Raw genomic sequence first — 17,836 nt, forward strand, 5'->3', positions numbered from 1 at the left:
CTTTGGTGATGGCCTGTGAAAGGGTCACGTAAGGCAAGACATGAGAACATCAAATGAAATCAAACAGCAGAAAGTACTGATGATCTGGGTTTTGCAGTGTGATGTATAATAGAACCTTATAATTTCATGTGTTTTCAGTGGTGTACATGATGTATTCAAAAATACCACATTGTTTTTCCATTGACCTGGATACAATACTTTGTCTTGAGATATTGATAAAGCCCATATAATCCTAATTAAAAGCCCAGTGTGCACATAGCATTAGCCAGTATTAGTACACCTTAACCCGCCTTCTGAAGACCAGCACGCTGTGTTATAAGCATGATCTGTAAACAGATCCACACATCTTGAAGGCAGATACACGGTGGCATCATTCAAATAAGGTGACACCCAAAGTGTTATCACATTCATTTGTATTTTATTTTAGTTTTGTTTGTTTTAATTGTATTTTATTTTGTATTATGTATATTTTGGTGTATATATACACATACACTCTTACAATTTCATCTAGGCTTAAGGCCTCAACAGGGTGCGAAGGGGAATTTGGAAAAACTGCTTTATAATGAGTGAACAATAGTATAGTTCGTCTCACTTATTACTCATGGAGGAGCAAACGTGAGCACATGATCACCTGCCATTGATATGTCAGCTTGGTAAGAGTGATGATACCAATATGTACTTGTATATAAATAGGCTACTTCCTCTCTCACCCTTTCGTAGTGATGGGACATCTGAAGCGAGGCTTCGAGGCATGTACCGAGTAAAAAGGGGGCGTGTCCGATGAAGCCCCGCTTCGGAGCTTGTGTCATATTGAGCAAAATCACGTGATCAGCAACAAACGAGGCCTCGGATAACATCGGCCATGTCATTTTGCGTATCGTTTTTCTAAATAAAAGCGCTATGAACCCTGTTGCTTCGTGGGTTGTAGTAGGTGGTTACATTTAAAATCTGGAACGTTCTAAATTCTTTTTGTTTGATCAGGAGGTATATCAGATTTACACATCAAAAACAGACTAAAAACCATTACAAACCTTATTTGTAATGTTAAACACATTTGGCAGACGCCCTTATCCAGAGTGACTTACATTTTATCTCATTTTTATATAAGTGAGCAATTGAGGGTTAAGGGGCACCTCAGTCATGGCCTCAGGTCTGGGGATCGAACCCATGACCCTCCGGTTACAAGACCAGTTCCCTAACCACTTCCCTTCCCTAACCACTAGGCCATGACTGCCAAACCACATCTAGAACCCCCAAGAATCAATTATTTAAAACGCATTCTGTTTTTTTAAATGAGTTTCTAACTCAAAATATTCAGTCTGCCTCAACAATCACTCAATTCCCAATATAGTAAAGTGCAACATATCTTCATTGTCAAATACGTTCATGACATACAAGAAAACCCAACACAACCACTAATGGTCAAGGATTAGATTGGCTACAAATCATTTTAATAATTAAAACATGACAATTAAGTATGATTTAATTGATTCTCCTGTTACTAAACATGAGTTTGATGGAAACTTTGTGACAATATTGCATTTACAATTTTTTGAAAGTATGATCCAACTGAATGACGAGGCAGTTTCACCAGCAGATGTCACTAGTGAATGATGAATGAAGCCTCGAGTAATGAACCTTTTTGCAAAGCAAAGGGTTGGAAAGCTTCATTGCTTCAAGAGGCTTCATTTGCCCATCACTACCCTTTCGGCTGGTCTATTTCCTTCAAGCTCAGCTCCTCCGTCGTAGGTCTGGGAGCTTGAGGGTCCAGGGGCTCAGTGGGAGCCAACCCCCCCCAGTTTAGGTGTCAGAGCCCCTAGTGCTCAGGCCAAGTGCAACTTTGAACCAATGACACTGGAGCTCATAATTGAGTTTGAAGTCGCTAAATAGCTGCAGTGGTTGAGAGGTTAAGGCATTAAATCTAATTGGGCTCCCTGTGCGAGTTTCTCTCCTGCTTGCAGTGTAAAGGGTCGTGTTTTCTCTTATGTGCTTTCTGTTAATACGTTATTTGATTTAGCCCAGACACACTATCTGTGTGTGCAGGTTGACATTACATGTTCCCCATCTATCCTTGCAATGTTGCTTTAGATAGAAGTGTACACGGCCAGAGGTGATGGGGTATTCTCTGTTGTCTGTATGTGTTTGAGAATATCACATAAATTAATACTTTTTATGTTTATTTTTGTACCCTTAATGGGAAACCACAGTCTCCTCTGCAGGGAAAAGAGGTACAAGCTTATTTACACACATGAAAATATAAAAGGTTGGAAAAACGCACACGTGAATGTCCAGTATCAGAACCAGTTCCGTGTCTAATTGGTTTATATACACTGCTCAAAAAAATAAAGGGAATACTTAAACAACACAATGGGTCTGTCTCAAAACCTAGTGAGCTCTCTACGTAGGCACTGACTATGTAGACAGCTGTCTAACTAGACAACGTTCTAACCGCCATCCAGCCTCATAAGGCACATTATTGGGACGCTCTAGTTCAGGGGTGTCAAACTCATTTCGCATTGTGGGCCACATACGGCCTAGGGAGATGTCAAGTGGGGCGGACCATTAAAATTATACCATACTCTGCTATAAATAACCAAAATATTATGTCTTTCCTTTGTTTTGGTGTAAAGAAGCACAAGAACATTAGGAAAATATTGAAATTTAATGAACTATCCTTTTACAAAACATTTCATGAAACACCTCATATTTCCTTAGGCTTAGACAAATGTGCAATTTACTTTTATCATTCACAAATATGCATTGCAACTGATCCCACTGATTGTACAAAGGCACAAAACTTTAATTGGTACTGAAAAATATAGTAATGCACTTTAAGATTAAATTAGAAAGGAATTTTTAAACCACTTACACATACGCATATAAAATCTAAATGTAATCTCTGCGTACACCTTACAAACTAAGGAGGGTGATTTTAAATGTGTAATGAAGAAAGTGTTCGCCTGTCCTGTAAATCTGTAAACTTCATACATACATTTTGGCTAATGAGGGTGTAGCGGAGAGGTAGAGACCAAGGTATTAACAACGTCGTAACAAGCAGCGGATGGCGCATTGATACCGTCTGCTGTTTTCAGTCTGTCTCAGTGATGCGGCTTGTCTTCTACTCTGATGGAAAGAGAGCGGATAATCCATGAATTGCAGCGAATTAAAAATATTAATTCCATGTCTTTTATGCATTTTTTCCACTTTCAAATTATCCTGCGGGCCTGATCGAACCTCCTTGGGGGCCGGTTCCGGCCCGCGGGCCGTATGTTGGACACCCCTGCTCTAGTTAGACAGCGACTGCGTCACGACTTGGCCCCGCCCACAGCACGCGCACGCTGTTTACTCACCTCAGCTACGGGAAACACCTCGGGTCATCGCTATACCGGCATTATGTACGAAACTGTTGCAGTTTTTATTGCAATTTTAATTGTTTTTGCGCTGGAGCAAGAGCGACGGAGACGTGAAAGCCGACGTGCTGCAGCCAGACGCCGAAATTTAAGAAGACAAGCGCCGATTTCTGTCCTTGAACAGGTAAGATCTGCTCAGATTTTCTCTGAGGTAAAAACGTTCCTCTTGTACTTGATTTCAATAATTAATCCCCACCTATTATAATGCTGTCTTTTAAGCATAAAAGGTATGTTTTTAAAGGATAAAACTCATCTGCAAATACGCATTTTATACATTTTATTTTATGCAAAGTGATACAAATATACACATGACTGCTCCTTCCTGCTGCCAACTGCCAGTTAGAGATTAAACCCTTACTGCTACAGGATCTGATGGTAAGAGGCTATCTTGGAAAGTAATAACTGATTGCCTGTGTATTGTGACACTAGGCTTATGTTAAATAATTTGTCATTTGCTGCTTTCAGACATCTTCCAGTGTGGTGCACAGAATCCTGTGCAGACATCAAATGATTGTTCTACTCCAGTAGGACCTGATGGTATGCTTTTCATTCTGTAAATGGTCTTTAAATTTCAGTGAATTATGCACTCATTCACTTACTGTTGCTGAATGCCATGAAAGTTAAAAGTTGAGGGATATTATCAATTGACTGTGTGCGATTGTGTGCAAGGATGTTGGACAAATACTTGGTCCCTCTATGAATATTGTGGCCCGTTGATGGCCCCTTACTCAGGAAAATCCTAGATCCGCCACTGGTTCTACCACTTCACATATATTCCGACATACAACAGTATTAACCTGCAAGATTACTTCACATCTAAGCAATATATAATCTGGCAATTCGCCAGCCTCATAATCTCATTTGCCGTTTGAAACGGCCCGTTTCTAGTAAAACGTCAGCCATGTTGCTGTGTGCTGCCCTCTCTGGATTTCACGGGAGGTTCTGTAGTTGTAGCTCCGCCTACTGTTCATTTACATGTATTTGCATGCTGGTGAAGTTGAAAACGAAAAAGAAAAGTGGAAAATGAAAAGTGAAAAATGAAAAAGAAAATCACCAGCAGGTAGCGCCAATCCTCCTTTTTAATTTTAATTTTATATTTGTCACATATGACCCAAGCTCGAGTGAAACATTAAATTGCAAATTAAGTGATTTCATTTTATCTTTAATTTTGTCATAATATTTTCACACATGTATGGAAAAAGAAATGGCAAAACGATATTTTCATTTTCATTTTAGTGTTTTCATTTCAGTTTCATTATTGGCAGGAAATACCTCCCATAGAAGCCCACCCCAGGCGACGCCCCTGGGTCTCTATGACTCTAACACACAGAATTCATGAGCATGCATATCTAAACAGTAGAACACAAAGGAATATATATATATATATATATATATATATATATATATATATATATATATATATATATATATATATATATATATATATATATACTGCTCAAAAAAATAACACAAGGGAACACTAAAATAACACATCCTGGATCTCAATTAATAAAAATCTTTGAAATCAGTTGAAAATCTCTCATTTCTACCTGTTGTCTGTTCCATTTGCACAGTTGAAATTGAATCACAATCAGTGTTGCTTCCTATCTGAACACGAAGTGTGGATGACTTGGAGTTACATTGTGTTGTTTAAGTGTTCCCTTTATTTTTTGAGCAGTGTATATGCATGCATGCACAGTAACACAGTAACACATGGATATGCCTCAATGTGGGGTGATTATACAATAATAGGTATTCTGATAAGATCACGTAATACTGAGTACATGAAAGATCACAAGTTTTGTCTTTATATCAACCACAGATCACAGAGTTCAAATTCAGAGGCACTTTGTCCTGGTTCCTTAAGGGCTGGAAAGCTGAATACTGGTTTCAAGAATAATTACCCTTTCCTTGGTGTCTTTAGATTGAGTTTGCCGAGTTGGTTCCAGTAGGCTAGGTCCCAATTCCATGTACAGTTCAGATTTGGAGTTACAAAGATCTCTGAAATATTTGCATCTTCAATTCTGGATTTTAACACAGGACTTCCAAGGTGTTGTAAATTGGGTTTAAACCTTGGGGAATCAGATAAGATTGGAATTTAGAGTTTTATGAGTGTAGGTCCTTCCTGATTGTGATCCCAGTGTCCTCCAAAAGAAGGTTGATTCTGACCAGAATTCTTAGATGGCCTCTCTCCCAAGCTCAGGAGATGAGATAAGATCAGAATTCAAAGCTTTGGGAGACAAACACCATTGTGAATGTGGATTCATTAGAGCCTGTTGATGGGCGAAGAACCTGTGTTTAACTTTACATACAATCAAAGAGATTTGGATTGGTCAGTCTCTCACATTCAGCAGGGAAAGGAATCCACTCTGGATGTCATAGTAAAATGCTTTTGGCTGTCTCCACTACAATTATAATGTATTTCAATTATACTGTATTGCACTGTATTTGTAAGCATTTTTGTAAAACACTTTGTGAACTACTCTAGAAAAGTGCTATATAAATAAAGTTTTTACTTTACTTGACTTTACTATACCAGATGTCCCTCCAACCTCTCAATTGGCAGAGTTCTCGTTTGTGGTTACAGAAGACACTTGTTTGAAGTTTGGCTACAAGATGAGCTGCTTGCCACAAGCTCCTAACTAAAAGAGTTCACATTCTTTAGCACTTGGCACATTTTCAGTTTGAGAGAGAAATACATTTTGCTAAATAATAATATTCCTAATGTGGAAGGTCTGCTTTACAAATAAATATTTGGATGTTCATTTGATAAGATAATTTCATTTTTTTTTTTTAGAAAACAATAAAACATAGACCATTCAAACAGCACTATTTATATATATGATTTATTTTTAACTAGCATTTAAAATACATTTTACACAATTCAATATCGCATTTGGGTTTTTATTTTTCAAAGTTTCAAACAGCACAGACCTTTATTTTGACAGGACAGCGTCCGCTTTCCGGGGTCAGCTGACTGAAGTCATGTGACCCCCGGGCCGCTTAATAACATTTTCGTTCGGCTCTTGTTTATCGTAGGCGATGTCGACCGCTGTAGCGCGTTGTTTTGTATCGTTGTTTTTTATATTGGACTGTACGAATGGATTCATGGGGAACGAAGATGCTCTCCGACGAAAGGTATAATGCTTAATTCATTATATTCATAAACAAAAGCTACGCAGACTGACCCTTGGCACATTCTGTGTTTTGCAGCAGCGTCTACCGAGCTTCTCGTTTGGGTTTTGTTAGCTGAAGTGGTAAATGTTAAATACACTGAACATATGTCGCCATCGTCAGGTTTAGCGGTTCAGATCTCCTATAGCGGGGTAGAGCTGTCTTTAAGAAGTTTATGTAGAAGTTTCCTCGGTTGTTTGTACTGAATTGTGTTCGTTGAGTTAAGTCTACTTCTAAGCTGCACATTCGGGTACAGGGAGTGTATGGAACAGCTAGTCGCATGAGTGTCTTCCTCTTTACCCGTTTCGCTTCCTTCTTCTTCTTCTTCGTCACACTTTTTTTGGAGTATAGTTTGTAGCTAAAGTTTTTAATGAATTAAATCATTCTTTGTGCTGATGCAGAACTGCACGTCTTAGTCTGACGGTCTGACCTACTTTAGGTTTACATGTTTTTCTTATTCATTTTTTAAATGCAGATCAGTTTCAGTTTCATTATCGTAGTCAGGCACTATGAAATCAAAAATCGTCAAACGCAAACATTAATAGTTTTACTATAGTTAAACAGTTAAATAGTTAAACTCTGTATGTCAGTATTACTCGTTGTTGTTTGTTTATTTACTTATCTACCCTCATAAACCAAACGTACAAAACATCAATTACATCATACATTGCGGATTCATCCAGAATTTGGTACAAAATGTCTCTAACTGTTAAATATAGTTAGTACCGTAGCAGTGACGCAGTCCTACAAAAAATGTAAATGTGTAATATTTGTCAATTTTTTCACCGCAATCAAAATTTGTCCTCCGCTTTTAACCCATCTGTGCAGTTAGAACACACACACACACACACTAGTGATTACTAGGGGTCTGTGGTGCACACATGCCCAGAGCAGTGGGCAGCCCTAACCCGGCAGTTGGGGTTAGGTGCCTTGCTCAAGGGCACCTCAGTCATGGCCTCAGGTCTGGGAATCAAACCCACAACCCTCCAGTCACAAGACCAATTACCTACCAGAGGACCATGACTGCCTACAAAACACCACATGTACACCATAAAACTATACATTCATCACTCAACCCTCAATATTACATTGGGCACAGTGTATTCATTATGTTACATTTTGAATAAATGATTAGCACTCACATGGGGGTGGTCAGATTCAGATTCAGATTTTATTGGTCATACATTGTACAAGTACAAAATGAAATGCTTTCTTGCCCAGGGCCCAGTGTTAAAGCACCAGAAAACCAGAGCGGCGGCAGCGTACAAACGCAGACGCGCCACCTTCACAGGCAAAGAAAAACATAGAGATAACATTGGGAGGAGACAAAAAAATATGACCACAGATTATTCTCATGAACAGGACAACAGTCTGTGTGCATGCAAAAAATCCCCATAGCACATACAGCATTGATAACACAGACAGTAAGCAGTGAGAGGTGTGATTCATTCAGAGAGGGAGGGGGGGAGCCAGAGGCCTGGCACAGAGTTTTTGTGTCAAAGTTCGCGGTGGAAGGTGAGAGCCATCTCTGACAGTCTCTGTGTGGGGGTAGGAGCAGGTAACCAAGACAACGACCTTCTGGGAGAAATTTGTTTGGGCGCCAAAGCAGATAAGAAGAATGAAGAATTAAGCAAGGAGCCCGTCCTTGGGATTTTGAGCACGAACTCCTCTTAAAGTCGGCTGTCTCCCAACTGATCCAACTTCGCACGTAGAGCATTGATTCCATCCACGATCGTCTCCAAGCTTTTTCCAACAGTCACAGTCTGTGGTCACCTCTGTATTTCACTACAGCTACCACACCTCACCATCTGTAGTACTTTTAAACAACAGAATCCATTTACCAAAACCCATACAGATAATCCAGTAGACAAACACTGAATACACAATCCAGCAGCACATCTACCCACCACGGACCAGCTCAGCTCATGGGAAACACACACTCAAGTTGATGATTACACGAGCATCCCAAATTCCCACCATTACACTCTTTTCATTCCAAAGAAGAGCTGTCTTGATTGCACATTGCCCTCTTTAATGCGTTGTGTACCCACTACACTTATTTATTGAATTCCCCCAGGTATCGCTGGAGTTAAACCCTGGACTGAAGCCACCCTCTACAGCGCCCCCTGGCGTCAACCTGCTGCATGTGCGGGCAGTGGGAGATAATGATACTCTGCACATTCTACTGTGTAGTCTGGGAGCTCCAGCGGTACTGCTGGTCCACACCAACTCCACAGAGTCCTCGGTCCATGTGGACTGGGCTGCGTTCCTCAGCCACAACTACTCAGGCAGCATCCAGATGGCGCCAAAGAGCAGTGTGCAGTATAGCAGTGCACTAGTGTTCACCAGGGTATGTTTAACTCTGGCTGTTCCTCACCAATTTGCATCAAATAAACAGACAGGAAATTTAGTCCACTAAATTTAGTCCACTAAACCAGCAGTGTGCTGGTGTCTCTGGTGTGATAACTCGCCTTTAAAATATCAAGTCATAACACTATTGACAAACACATCCATGTTTAAATTAACAACTTATTATGAAAACATTTTACCAAAGTATTTTTGAAAATCCTATTATTAATTATCATCATCATTATTAATCTTAATAACATTGGTGTTACTTTTGTTGTTATGGCACATAAGGAGTCATGGCTGTGTGCAGCTAATTTTGTTAACGTTCTACCCAAAACATTTGTTTGATTCATCTATCCATGGTGAGCAGTGCCACATTCTCCTGTGTGTTAAACATTGTGCATAATGAAGTTTAAAACATGAGGTGGCAAGAGACGTGATTGTGTAACATGTCCACACATGTTGACATTATTGAGTCTCAGGGTTTCCATGCAGTCCCTGATCTGGAATGAATGTTCTTGAGGGACAGGATCACAAACTTCTTTTCTGGAGAAATGACTGGACACCACAGGCTGAAGAGGAATGAGAGGAATGAATCTGTATTTTGATAAATCTAATCATACCGTAGTTTTAGGGTGCTTTTTAGGTTACTTTATTACTCTAAGTGTCTGTAATGTCTCCACGTTATCAGATGTATGGAGTCTGATGTAGTGTCTCTCCTTTGTCTCAGGTATGGGAGTATGATGATGTAAACAACACAGCTGACCCACAGGATCTGCCCGACTCCAGCTTCCTCCAGCCCTACGAGCTGCAGAACTTCACCTGGGCCGACCTGAACAAGAGTGTGGACTACACCCACCACACCGCCCAGCTCTGTGGGAGGGAGAGCAGCGCTGTCTTCAGCAACGGCTCCTTCTGTCTCAATGTGGGTGCAACCATGAACAACACATTCATTCTGTCCCACTGCTTTGTAAAAGTGGGGTATCACATCTCTTGTGTATGATGACAGTCACCGCATCATGCTAGTTCCTAGCCACTTGTTTTCATCATTGCTGGTGAGCTTACGTTAAGTGTACTTTCTATACGTGTTTCATAAAGTTTCTTACATTGACGTTTCTGTTGTCCTCTCAGTTTTCAGCTTTTGAGTCACATGGTCGTGAGGAAGCGTGGCCAAGCCTCCTCCACAATGCTAACTCCTCCCAGCTGCGAGTGTGGTTGGACCATATGACCCCGCGGACAAATAAGTCACGTTTTGCTCTGGAGCTCCATGCTGTGAGTGAAGAGGGATTCCAGAATAGAGTAGATGTTCACAGATCCATCGATGATGAGTACACGCCCTCAATATTCCAGGTATGACAAACCCTTTACACCTGAAAGAATAACAGTAGAGGATTGAAAGCTTTACCGAGAAGGCCAACGAAAATTTCCAAAGGTTTCCAACTTTCTCAAGAAATGGTGAAATCCTCTCGATGCTCCAGTATAGAAACCTACATGAGGGTCACGACCAGTAAGATGGACAGAGAATGATAGCTGGTTTTCCTGTACAGCACCCAGATTTGGCTAGCAGCGTTAAATGTTCCTGAAGCTAGATGAGTAGATCTGGCCGTGGGCTGGTGTCACCAGGAGATCTTCGCTTGCACGCTGAGGTGTCTGATGTTGAATAGTGAACAGTGGTGAATTACATCTTAAAGTTGACATGTAACTGTAGATAGTGGACCTGAGGAAGTGTTGGCAGTGGTGTCTTGGTGTGTGTGTGTAGTAGGGAGCTGCGTGGGATTCAGCAAGGCTCTCTCTCTTCCAGGTGTCCCAGTGGATGTTCCCCTCTGCCAACTCCACCTCTGCCTCCACCCAAGGCTATATCCAATGGAAACCAGTGGCCTACCGCAAGCCTATGCCTGTCCTGGAGGATGCTACGCCCTGCCGGCACTCCCAACCAGTGCATCTCCCCCAAGCACCACCCTCGGGGCTTGTGTTGGCCTACTTCACCCAGCAGGCCTCCACCCATGGCCTGAACCTCAGCTTCAGCATGGCTGGAGACCTGTTCTACAGCTCCACCAGCTTCCTCAGCTGGTGAGTGATGACACAGCCTCCAGTGTTGCTGGACCAGCAGTAAATATCAATGATGGAGTTATGAGTTCATTTCTAGATGAATGGTTAAGTTTATTTCTAAATTACAATTGCTGAACTTTGTGTGTTTTTACCTGACTGTGAGGTTACAGTACATAGATTCAGAACTTCTTGAATTCATTCTCACTCTCCTCCTAACTTCCTTACATCATCACTCACTCCGTTGCCCTCTCTCACCCCCTGCAGGACGGTGTTGGTTGGAATAGGCAGTCCTCCGGCAGATTTCTTCTCCCTGTTGGTGATCGTCATTATGGCTGTTGGACTTGGCACTCCTCTCACCCTGATCCTGGTGGGAGGGGTTTATGTCTGCATCCAGAAAAAAAAGCAAGACTCTGTGGCCTATGAGTCTATCAACTAACTATCATAACCATTATGCTAGGCCCATGCTTGTGCACCAGTCAATGAGAATTCAGTTCTAGGTTTACGCATATTACTCGAGGTAAACAGCCAGTCACAGTTGACTGATGGGTTAGTGTCTTTCTGGTTAATTGCAGTTTACACTATGGGAACTTTGAAGGGTCTTTTTAATTTGTATTGTATAAGCAGTGAAGAGGTGCTGGTTGTCCTCTTCCTCCTGACCATCCAGACTAACTCATGTGACCAGCGGTTTTATTTCACTGTCCTGTTTGATGTAGTATGGGTGATGTTATCTCCTGTTAAAGCCGGGCTGTGGGAGCAGCCTTGATGTGAAGGACAGGAGAGGTGAAGATGTTGCAGATGGAGGTTTGCAATTTTGCACTAATTGTGTCTCAGGGAGCTAAGTGTGGCCCAGCTGTCCTCTGGTCCTGTGAAGACATGTGGGAATTGATGCACTTTCACTGGAGCAGAATGGCTGGAATCGGAGTCAACGAGGCAGTCTGACAGCACAGAGTCCTGAATATGATTCAGTAGCAAAGTCACATTCAGTAGTTTGGCTTTCAGAGATCGCCTCCGCCCTACAGAGAACTGAAACTCATGCAGCAGGATCTGAGATGAATGTTCATTGGATTCGATTTTTAGGGTTAATGTTTTAACTGTTTAACTATTGATTTTTTTATGTAAATTAGGAATTGTGTGTCAGTCACACCATTACACATCACATATGTGAACACACTGTTTAATTAAACTTGGAAAACAAACATGGTTATTAGTTTTTCTTTTTTTTTTTACCATTTTGAAGTCCAGTTTAATGTTAGAATTAGACCACTGTAGCGGAATGCACATTTCTGCAGTAGGTCCGTCTAGAGCCAGAACCCCAGTACCCCAGAACCCCAGAACCCCAATCCTCCATGAGGCCCCACCCATGGCAGCAGAACACAGACAGGTGAGAACATATCTACTAATAACTGGAATCTTCTAGAGATGCTTGTGTACTTGATAAACGTCTACTGATGATTCCTGTGTTGGCTAATATACAACAACACACACACACACACACACACAGGGAATGTGGTGAAGACTTTATAATGAAACATACCTTTATAAAAACAACAATTATGTAAACATTGCTTGGCAGTATTATTAGCAATATAACAAAATATCAGCTAGTAATTTTTTGCGGTTTGACAGTCAAACTTGAGTATTCTTCTGTCTACATAGTGTAATCTGTATCTTAGGTGGATAAAAAAGGAAAATCATTAAATGCAAATGTATTTAAGTTAGGCCCCCATACACTGAAGTATAAACAGGAAGTGAAAAAGGAAGCAGATCTCTGAAGCTCCAGCATGTACCATGATATCCACAGCAACTGTTCATGCCTGCATCAGGGACTCATGGGAAGGATAGATTAGTTTCTGTCTCTTCCTGTTAGCCAGGATATACAGCAGACTGGGCACATTTCCCCACAGATGTGTTAAAAGCTCTACATGTTCACCTTTACATTCTCACTACAGGTTTACTGTGAAACTATAAAGCAGAAAGAATTACATGTTGGCTAAGAAGCATTGTCAGAAAAGTGAATCAAACCACTGGAAGTCTTATCAACAAGTTGAGTTTTTTCTACCATTCGTTGCCATCAGCATGGTGTCATTTTACCCCCACCACCTGTGGTTTTGGAGAGGGGGAGGGGGAGGGGCTGTATCAAACACCGCCTCCAGCCCAGTTGAGGAACACACGAAGTACAGGTTCAGCCCGAGCAGAGCCAGCAGGGGGAAGAAGGACAGGCCGAACCCCAGAGCACGCACGCTGCTGCCCAGAGACACACACGCCCAGTAGATCAACCTGCGCGCACACACACACACACACACACACACACACACTACTCTGAGAGACAGTAAACATGTTCACTCATTTTAGATTTATAGTTTGTCACCTACTTGGCATTTACATTAGAACAAGTGAGAAATCACCATGTTCAGAATGCTGTCAAGTTTTATGAGATTACTGCTACTGCTCACACACCATTAATGCCTCAACCTGTCACACAAACAAACAAACACACAACTGCCTCTACCTGTTCTGGATTGTCTGCCAAATGCGTTAAATGTCACTATGGCACCTGTCATGCGCATTAACACATGCATGCACACACAAACATGCATCTGCATGTGTCTGTGTGTCAGGACAGCAGCGCTCTCTCTCTCACACACACACACCTGCCAGTGTCTGTCTGTCAGGCGGCAGCTGTCACACACACACACACACACACACCTGCCGAACACGAAGATGATGGTGAGCAAGGGAACCAGTTTGAGCATGTCCTGGTTGATGTATGTTGCCGTGACAGCAAGCTGGACAAAGTACAGGAGGTAGAGTTGCAACGAGTCTCTGACAAAGTTGCCATGGAGAAACACCTCCCGTCCCATCTGCCTTGCAGAAAACAGGGGTCTGAGCATCCCAAACTTCAGCCGGGACACACCCTGCATCAACACACCTGAAGAACACAGAGAACAACAGCACACTTGAGGAACACACACCACAGCAGCGCACCTGATGAACACACACACACCACAGCAGCGCACCTGATGAACACACACACACCACAGCAGCGCACCTGATGAACACACACACACCACAGCAGCGCACCTGATGAACACACACACCACAGCAGCACACCTGATGAACACACACACCACAGCAGCACACCTGATGAACACACACACCACAGCAGCACACCTGATGAACACACACACACACACACACCACAGCAGCACACCTGATGAACACACACACCACAGCAGCGCACCTGATGAACACACACACCACAGCAGCACACCTGATGAACACACACACCACAGCAGCACACCTGATGAACACACACACCACAGCAGCACACCTGATGAACACACACACAACAGCAGCACACCTGATGCACACACACCACAGCAGCACACCTGATGAACACACACACAACAGCAGCACACCTGATGAACACACACACACACACACACAACACAGCAGCACACCTGATGAACACACACACACCACAGCAGCGCACCTGATGAACACACACACACCACAGCAGCACACCTGATGAACACACACACCACAGCAGCACACCTGATGAACACACACACCACAGCAGCACACCTGATGAACACACACACAACAGCAGCACACCTGATGAACACACACACCACAGCAGCACACCTGATGAACACACACACACACACACACACACACACACACACACACACCACAGCAGCACACCTGATGAACACACACACACACACACACACCACAGCAGCACACCTGATGAACACACACACACACACACAACACAGCAGCACACCTGATGAACACACACACACAACACAGCAGCACACCTGATGAACACACACACCACAGCAGCAGACCTGATGAACACACACACACCACAGCAGCACACCTGAGGAACACACACAATGGCTGTTTTCCTGTTTTCTTATCAAAGCAGTTTCATACATACCAAGCACAATGGGGAATGTGGCAAAGAATGCACAGCGCAAGGTGTAGACCACCCTCAAGGCGGCAGTGCTGAGGGAAGGCGAGTCAAAGGGGAGAAGGTCATATCCTGCCCAGACCAGGAAGGGAAAAATCACTGCAGCAGCGAAGAGAGACGCGACCAACCTCACAGCCTCACTACAGCAGTGACAACAGCCACCTGAGAGAGAGATCAATATTAAAAACAGGAGTAAGTTAGAAGAAAATAACTTAAATGAGAGTTTAGTATAATAGTAGTATCGCTCATATAAGCTACACATATTCAGCTAGATGCTATAAAACCAGCCAGAACTAACCAATATTAAACCAGCCAGAATGAAACCAGCCAGTGTTCATTAAGTGAATGCTAAAAGGATTGTTTAGTCTATTTACTTGTTGATTGATTTGGCATTTGTAAACAGTACATATATTGACAGATTCCTAAACCACATAAACCTGTCAGTACAAGAGACTGATACAGAAACAGACCAAACCCTCTAACCAGTAGTTTAAAAGAAGCAAATAATGGTATGTTGTGTTATGACATAACTAAACTGTTGACTAAGCCATCACCGCATGCACTAGCTGGACATTATGCAGCCGCACTCACGGCTGGGGTGCTGCAGCGCCTGAATCCACTGTGGCAGCTGAATTTGTGATTGGTGAGTTTGTGGCTGCTGAGTTTGTTTTTGGTGAGGCTGTGGTTGCCGACACTGTGGCCGGTTCCTGTGTGGCTGCGTCACCGTGGGAGGTTTGGGATGCTTCGCTGCTGTTCCTTTGTTCTGTGCACGCTCTCCACCGCACTCTTCCTGTTCCATGGGTGGCACCTTGATGGTCACCAGCGGGTTGAACGCATAACTCGCCTTCTCTGGCATCCAGCTAACCTGGCCTTCATCCTCCTCCTCTTCCTCATCGTCAGCCAGGGAGCCGTCGCCTCTGTCCCGCACTCCTCCTTCCCTTCTCTCGTCCTCCCATTTCTGCACCGCTATCTCTCCGCTGCTCCTGTCTCCTCCCAGCTGTCTGGTGCTCTCTGTCCAACTCTCAGGACCCTCAGCCCACTCATCATCCTCTTCCTCTTGCTCCTCCTCTTCCTCCTGGTCGCTTTCTCTTTGGGCCTCAGCAGTCCTGTCTCTCTCCTCAGGCCAGGGCAGCGTGCTGGACTCCACCCCCACCTGCTCGAAAACTCCACCTCCCTCCAGTTCCCCTGTCAGGAAGAGACCTGTCACAGGTGGGCAGGGTTTACCAGGCTCCTCCTCCCGCAGGTTAAACACAAAGAGCTCTGCCATCTGTGCATGTGAGCGTGGGACGCGGACGACCTCACAGGCTCCCCCTCCACAGTTGCGATTTTTTGTTGCTGTGGTTATGAATAACTAAATCAGATTGAGTAACTGACACACTCAATGTCCAGGTCTCTTTGGTTCACTCTGATCTGAATTTGTGCCTCAGTCTCTGCTTAGGCCAAATCTCTGCACAGCTGACAGATACACAAATATAGAAAACATGTAGAGACTGTCTCACAGACAGGCTGTTCTGACATGTGAAGGTGAGCAAAAGGTGAGTGATGACAACAACTCGACTCTTCTTATATCAGGACCAGGTCTGAGGTTGGGGTTTATCTTTCACAAAGTCCATTTACCGCAGAGGCTTGTATGAATAGCTGAAAAACAAATAATTATAATATTAATTAAATATTAAGTAATAACATGTAACATAATAATATAAACGAATAAAATATAAAATTTGTATATATCAAAATAAAATAAAATAACAATAATAAGTTGTAACATAAAATGTTTAATGTTTTGAGTTAATCAGTTGGAAGAATTTTTACATTACACAACAAAATTAGTGTGTGTCCTTGTTCCACACACACACACACACACACACACACACACACACACACACACACACACACACACACACACACACACACACACACTCACACACAAACACACACACAAACACAAACAAATACATCCACACACACAAACACACAGGATGGCAAAATTCCTCTGCTCCCACAAACACCCTGCCCTTCCTAGATTACGTTCGTGCCCGGGGGTGTTAGGTGAAGAAACAAATTTGTGGTTAGACCTTCCAAAGTCCACTGACTGCAGATGACATATTCAATAACTAACTAACAATATATAACATAAAACATGAGTCACATGAATCAGAAAGATCAGTTTAAAATGAACTTTCTCTTCCTTTACTTGAAGTCACCAACCACCAAATACAAATTATAGCCTAAGAGTTGCACAACATACCAATAATCTATTTATTAATCTATTTATGATATAGGGCATATAAGATAATTGAACAGTAGGTGTGAGAATGTTAAAAAAGACACTGAATCCCCAACCCTAAGTTAAATTTATGAAGATCCCAACCTACCGCGAACAGCCAGCTGCGACGTAATCTCAGAACTTGCAGCTATTCTGCTGAGCTACTGTCAGCTGCACGTCTGGCGGAAATATGCAAGATATCGCCTTGTCCTTTCCCACGTTCCATTACGATGACTGTTTAATGTGAAATAACTATTTATTTATCACAAATAAGAAAACACAACTGCAGTTTGTACGTCTTCACCTGCTCAATCCTCGCGCTAATGTCCCGAAACTGTTCGGGCGGGGGAGAGAAGCGACAGTAGGACAGGTGTGGCGGCTGTTGGAGACAGGTTTTTTCCGTTCCTTCTCCTGATAATTGAATCCCGTGCGGTCGGTTTTGCTCAGGGCTTAATGCGCGCATGTCATTGAAGATAAACAATAATAAACTGAAAATCAGTATATAAAATATTTTGAGCTAAGACAAAATTTCTTGAATCGATTTAATCTTAGTTTATACCAAATGTGTTTGTTCCTTATTTATAATATAATTTTTGTTGAAGACTTTTACTC

General features: G+C 42.6%; 2 protein-coding genes and 2 long non-coding RNA genes across 4 annotated transcripts; 2 read left to right on the top strand and 2 right to left on the bottom strand.

The window, feature by feature from the left end:
• Window positions 1–3,330: 3,330 nt before the first annotated feature.
• Window positions 3,331–4,759, top strand: LOC143513865 (uncharacterized). Its single transcript, XR_013130692.1, has 3 exons — window positions 3,331–3,534; window positions 3,703–3,785; window positions 3,876–4,759. It is a non-coding gene; the product is annotated as an uncharacterized LOC143513865 (long non-coding RNA).
• A 1,644-nt stretch (window positions 4,760–6,403) lies between these two features.
• glmp (glycosylated lysosomal membrane protein) lies at window positions 6,404–12,176 on the top strand. Its single transcript, XM_077006309.1, has 6 exons — window positions 6,404–6,548; window positions 8,662–8,934; window positions 9,664–9,858; window positions 10,065–10,283; window positions 10,735–11,003; window positions 11,247–12,176. Exons 1-6 carry the CDS (start codon window positions 6,453–6,455, stop codon window positions 11,416–11,418), a joined length of 1,224 nt encoding a protein of 407 aa, XP_076862424.1. The 5' UTR covers window positions 6,404–6,452; the 3' UTR covers window positions 11,419–12,176.
• On the bottom strand, window positions 10,073–10,735 carry LOC143514745 (uncharacterized). Its single transcript, XR_013130945.1, has 2 exons — window positions 10,425–10,735; window positions 10,073–10,303 (listed from the first exon to the last, which is right to left on the bottom strand). It is a non-coding gene; the product is annotated as an uncharacterized LOC143514745 (long non-coding RNA).
• Window positions 12,177–12,487: 311 nt separating the features above from the next.
• Window positions 12,488–17,671, bottom strand: tmem79a (transmembrane protein 79a). Its single transcript, XM_077006308.1, has 5 exons — window positions 17,334–17,671; window positions 15,550–16,596; window positions 14,926–15,120; window positions 13,689–13,911; window positions 12,488–13,259 (listed from the first exon to the last, which is right to left on the bottom strand). Exons 2-5 carry the CDS (start codon window positions 16,223–16,225, stop codon window positions 13,070–13,072), a joined length of 1,284 nt encoding a protein of 427 aa, XP_076862423.1. The 5' UTR covers window positions 16,226–16,596; window positions 17,334–17,671; the 3' UTR covers window positions 12,488–13,069.
• Between the last annotated feature and the right edge of the window lie 165 nt (window positions 17,672–17,836).

Source organism: Brachyhypopomus gauderio, chromosome 5 (genome assembly GCF_052324685.1).
Source record: "Brachyhypopomus gauderio isolate BG-103 chromosome 5, BGAUD_0.2, whole genome shotgun sequence".
Classification (NCBI taxonomy): domain Eukaryota; kingdom Metazoa; phylum Chordata; class Actinopteri; order Gymnotiformes; family Hypopomidae; genus Brachyhypopomus; species Brachyhypopomus gauderio.